Below are 4,710 nucleotides of genomic sequence, written 5' to 3' on the forward strand. Positions count from 1 at the left end.
AACGTGTGTCTTAACCAGTGACTGCGATTAGGGGGGTCGATGAGGGGGCAGTTGCTCGCCCACTTTTTGTCACTTTTGCCCCAGCTCTATGATAAACCTCATATACAAAGTGAATTGCACTGTCCTTGCCTCCCCGCCCAGTTTAGGCACCTTGCCCTAGTTTTGGACGCCAATAAACGCCACTGGTCTTAACACTTCCCTAACAACGGTAATTTCCCTCCAGACTGTATGCACAGCCTTCGAACTCTGGTCATGATATCCTGTGCAAGGGCGCCTGCGCAGGGGGAAGGAGTAGGGGACACTTGACCCCCACCCCACCCTAGAGATATATGGAAATAGTTCATGTAATTGTGAAGTTGCAGCGATATTTTATTGCGCATAATGGTGCTTTCTGTTATTTATAGGTGGCCTTATAATCAAGGGGTCTCGGGTTCGATACCCGGTGGAGGCTCATAGTGGTTCGGATCGCACTTTAAACTGTAGGTCCAGTCCCAATTAGCCTTACTGTGCATAAAGTGAACTTAAAACAACAAATCAATCAACTCAATCAATGAAGAGATGTTATGAATACTTACTCTGCCTCACCCTGAGAAAAAATCCTGCGAGCGCCCTTTCCTTGTGTGAACCTGTGAATTTGAATTGTTTTGTGTTTTTCAGAGTCATTATTCTTGTAATCGATCGTTGAAAGAGCATCGTTATATTGGCACTGGCAACCCTGATTCCTTATCTACCGCTTTGTGCGATAAGACTAGGTCCACACAGTTGCAGCGAATATGCCAGTGGGGTTGGTCACGGCGAAGTCGTAGTGAAGAAGTTGGTCTTCCAATATGGCTGAGAGCGTTCTGACGGACGTCATCCCGAAGGAGAGGTTCGACCAGGCTGTTCAGAATCTTGTGAACAGTAAATATTTCGTTCTGAAGGAAATCGAGATCGAACCAGCCACAAAGGAGATATCGGGTTTCATGGGCGCTCACTGGAGGGTGAAGATCTCCGTTCACGTGAACGGGAAGGACTTTTGGTACCGGCTGTTCATCAAAACGTACCCTCAGCAGGAGAGTCAGAGGGCTGCAGTGATCAAGTTGGGAGCTTTCCGGAGAGAGGTGAACTTCTACAACCAGATCCTTCCAGCACTCCTGCAGCAAGGTATACCCCTGTCCTACCCAAAGTGCTACTTGGCCCACAGTGACGGACTCAACGATTGCCTTTTGCTGCAAGACCTGTATCCGTCCAGCTATCGCAGGTTCGGAAAGTTGAGGAAGGGATTGGATTTTGCGCATTGTGCCCTTGTCCTGCAGGAACTCGCAAAACTTCACGGAGCTTCCGTCGCGTTGGAAAAGAGGAAAGGAATGCCGCTGAATCAGGTGTACCCGTTTCTAACTGAAGTGATGTTCACCGAAAAGTGTGTCAAGTTGATATGCGACGGGTTTAAGTCCAGTTCAGAAACTATCCTTGAACTTGCGAAGTTGATATCAAAACATAAGGACTTGGTGCCGAAGTTCGAAAAGAAAATGAGTACTCTCCACGATGAAGGCTGCAAGTTGGTTAGGCCGTGGAATGTACTGAATGTGGTGTGTCACGGTGATGTTTGGACAAACAATGTGTTGTTCAAGTATGACGAATCTGGAAATCCGGTGGACGTCATGCTCTTAGACTTGCAGTTCGCCCGCTACGGTCCCCCGACGCTTGACATCATTGTTTTCCTGTACGTTAGCACAACGCGCCCCTTTAGGGAAAAGTATCGTGCCGAACTTTTGAGAATTTACCACAAATCCTTCACGGGTACTTTGGAGAAAGTGGGCCTTAGGATTGAGGGCTTCACTCTGAAAGCTTTAGAGAAAAACTTTCTGTCCAAAAGACTGCTAGGGATCACTTATGCCTTTTGGAGTCTGCCCTTCATCTTGTTGGAAGAGGAACAACTGACCAAAGCGACTGATCCTGATATCCCTGACGAGTTTGAGTCTCTCAGCAAAGGGAAAATGACAACGATTGCAATCCAAACGTTCATAAAGGATCTTGAATACAGAGCAAGATTGACAGAAGTCATCGACGAGTTCTTTGAAGTGTTTGTGATAAAATGTTGTAATACATTTGACACGCAAACAATCAGAAGAAAGCAGGCCAGTGCTCCGTAGCTACAATGTTTACTAGTTGCTCAGTTTAATTGTGTTATCTCCTGTAAATTGAAGACGGTCTATTGCAAGTATGACGCAAGAAAACAATTTTCTTTGTACGTACTTCATTCACCAAAGATGATGTGGGTTTGTTGTTGCGAATGATAATCTATAGTTAGTGAAATCAGTGACATTAGAGGAGGCATGTTACATATATTTATTAACAAGCGTTGAGGAACACAGTAACGCCCACAGAGAAAAACTAAGCACATTAGTACTAATGAAGTATTACTCACGTAGTTCTGATACCTATGAACCAAACGAAATATTCACTTACTGTGAACTTAGTGCAGATTGACAAACGTTTCATTTGGCGTATATCGAATGTGGTTTCAGGTATACGTTGATTAGTGTGAGAGTCGATGCAGAACATATATATTATAAATAACAATTAAAAAAGACTACTTGACGTAACTGAACTGAGTATGCATGAAATAGACGGATTTGTCCATTTTTGTTAACAACAGTTACTGTATTATGTTCATCAAGTAGTAATGACTAAACAAGCTTTAATACTAACACCTTGTAACATAAGTTAGCAACTTCAATTTTAATACAGAATATTATGCATTATTCAAAAAAATTCGGGGAATGTGTTTATTTCAATGTTTACATTTCTCTACTTTAAACCAGTATTATTAGAATTGTGTACGTACTTGACCACTAGCATCAAGGTTGTTTACATTTTATGGTAATGAAGAAATGTTCGCATGCAGCAATAGTTGAAAATTAATTTCACGAAAAAAAAATTCAAGGAAAACGTGAGAACGTTGGAGAGAGACGATGTTAGCTAATTCAAATTTCAACAGTATAAAACAATAATAATATATGAATCAATTTCTCATACAATCAAATTTCAGAAAATACATATTTCATTACACCCGCCATATATTTTACAAAATATATTTTTATACTAATTCTTTCTAAAACCGTCATTTATGTACACTTTCGTTATATTAGTCTCTCTGTGCATTTTCTTTTGTTTGTTCTTTATATTTATTTTGCTGTTCGATAATACTTACATTGACTTTTGATCCCATGCTACCCTTCAAGACAACAATTTACCACCTCAGTAACACAATGTAAATGATTTTCGGCTATTGTTGCATGAGACTTTTTTTAACCATATTATTTCACATTTCGTACCTAATTATTGTGACCGCGCCCTTTGCTTCCGACATATAGTAAAGAAGGAAATAGAAGGGACCAGAGGCGGCGATTAGAGGGTGCGAGAGGGGACAGTTGCCCCCCACCTTTTGCCACCTTTGCTCCCGAACTATGCTAAACCTTATGTATCAAGGAAAAGTAAACTGTTCTTGACCCCCCCCCCCGTTTTGGCACCTTGCCCCTTCCCCCAGTTTTGGAACCCAATTGCAGCCACTGGAAGGGACTAATGCATATTCAGGTAACATTATTTTCAAATAAGAATTCATAATCTTGTAATTATTAGACCTTGATAGTTATGTACGTACACATGAGATATCACTTACATGTATGCATGCATGGACGGGAGATTAAGGATTCTGCTAAATCATGACATGTCCCATCTCAGGTCTTTTAGCTCTCTTCGAGAAAATTGAGATTCCGTAGCATGAACATTGCTACAAGTTTGCAATCCAGGTCTACGTACAGTGGAATGCATTAGTAGTGCTCGACAAATTGTCCATGACTATGTTCATTACTTTTTCTCTTTCGCCCTACCATCATTGCCTTGTAATCAAGGGGTCCCGGGTTCGATACCCGGTGGAGGCACAAGTGGTTCGGATCCCTCTTTAAACTGTAGGTCCAGTCCCGATGCACTTACTGTGCATAAAGTGGACTTAAAACAGCAACTCAAACCAAACTCTTTCGCCCTACGTATTTTAAAGAAGTGAATTTTTACCGATATTGGTGCAGAAGTTGTCGGCTTGTTTGCCGTATTGGTTTAATTCTTGAAGCTCTCATTATATAAAACAAAGAAAAAGAAAGAAAGAGAAACAAACAACATGGGGATGGACGATTTGCTTGGTAATACTTATGCATGGCACTGTACCAATAAATACATCACTTCAAATAATTGCAGTGTGTTTTGTGTGATAGATATCCGCTACTTAAAAAACTGAGATAAAGACATTTCATGTAACACAAATTGATGAATTGCACGTGTACATGAACACTTCATACAAAGCTTTAGTGGTGGCTCACATGCATTGCCATGTAGGCTATATCTAGATGTTATAGTAGGCTAACAGCGATACGCGAAAATGTAAACGAATATTTTTAGTAATATTACAGCTACAAAGAATTTACGCCCAGTATAGTACAGGATTAAAGGATTAACTATTCACTTCGAAATATTCAGAAGTCACTGAGGCGTATAACTAAGCAAATAGGTAAGTCGGCCAGTTTTTATGTTTCTTGATTTAGAAGAATCTGGGTATTCTATAAAAGTTATTTGATGTCGATTATTTATTTATATAAATACTAGCTACTGGATGCCCGAATTTATTCTCGGCAGTTCTTTCTTTTCAATCCATGTCCTGGCATTTATTTCTGATTT

At 40.6% G+C, this 4,710-nt stretch overlaps 1 protein-coding gene across 1 annotated transcript; it reads left to right on the forward strand.

Annotated features, from left to right (window-relative positions):
• Positions 1-772: 772 nt before the first annotated feature.
• On the forward strand, positions 773-2,725 carry LOC145990227 (uncharacterized). The gene has a single exon (XM_083125900.1). The coding sequence runs from the start codon at positions 828-830 to the stop codon at positions 2,130-2,132; it is 1,305 nt and encodes a 434-aa protein (XP_082982026.1). The 5' UTR covers positions 773-827; the 3' UTR covers positions 2,133-2,725.
• Positions 2,726-4,710: the final 1,985 nt, after the last annotated feature.

The sequence above is a fragment of the Lepisma saccharinum genome, chromosome 7, assembly GCF_977018435.1.
Source record: "Lepisma saccharinum chromosome 7, izLepSacc3.1, whole genome shotgun sequence".
NCBI classification, from domain to species: domain Eukaryota; kingdom Metazoa; phylum Arthropoda; class Insecta; order Zygentoma; family Lepismatidae; genus Lepisma; species Lepisma saccharinum.

Bases quoted from the DNA above. Each gene is read 5' to 3' on its own strand.
- LOC145990227 (XM_083125900.1), top strand. From the start codon at position 828: ATGGCTGAGAGCGTTCTGACGGACGTCATCCCGAAGGAGAGGTTCGAC.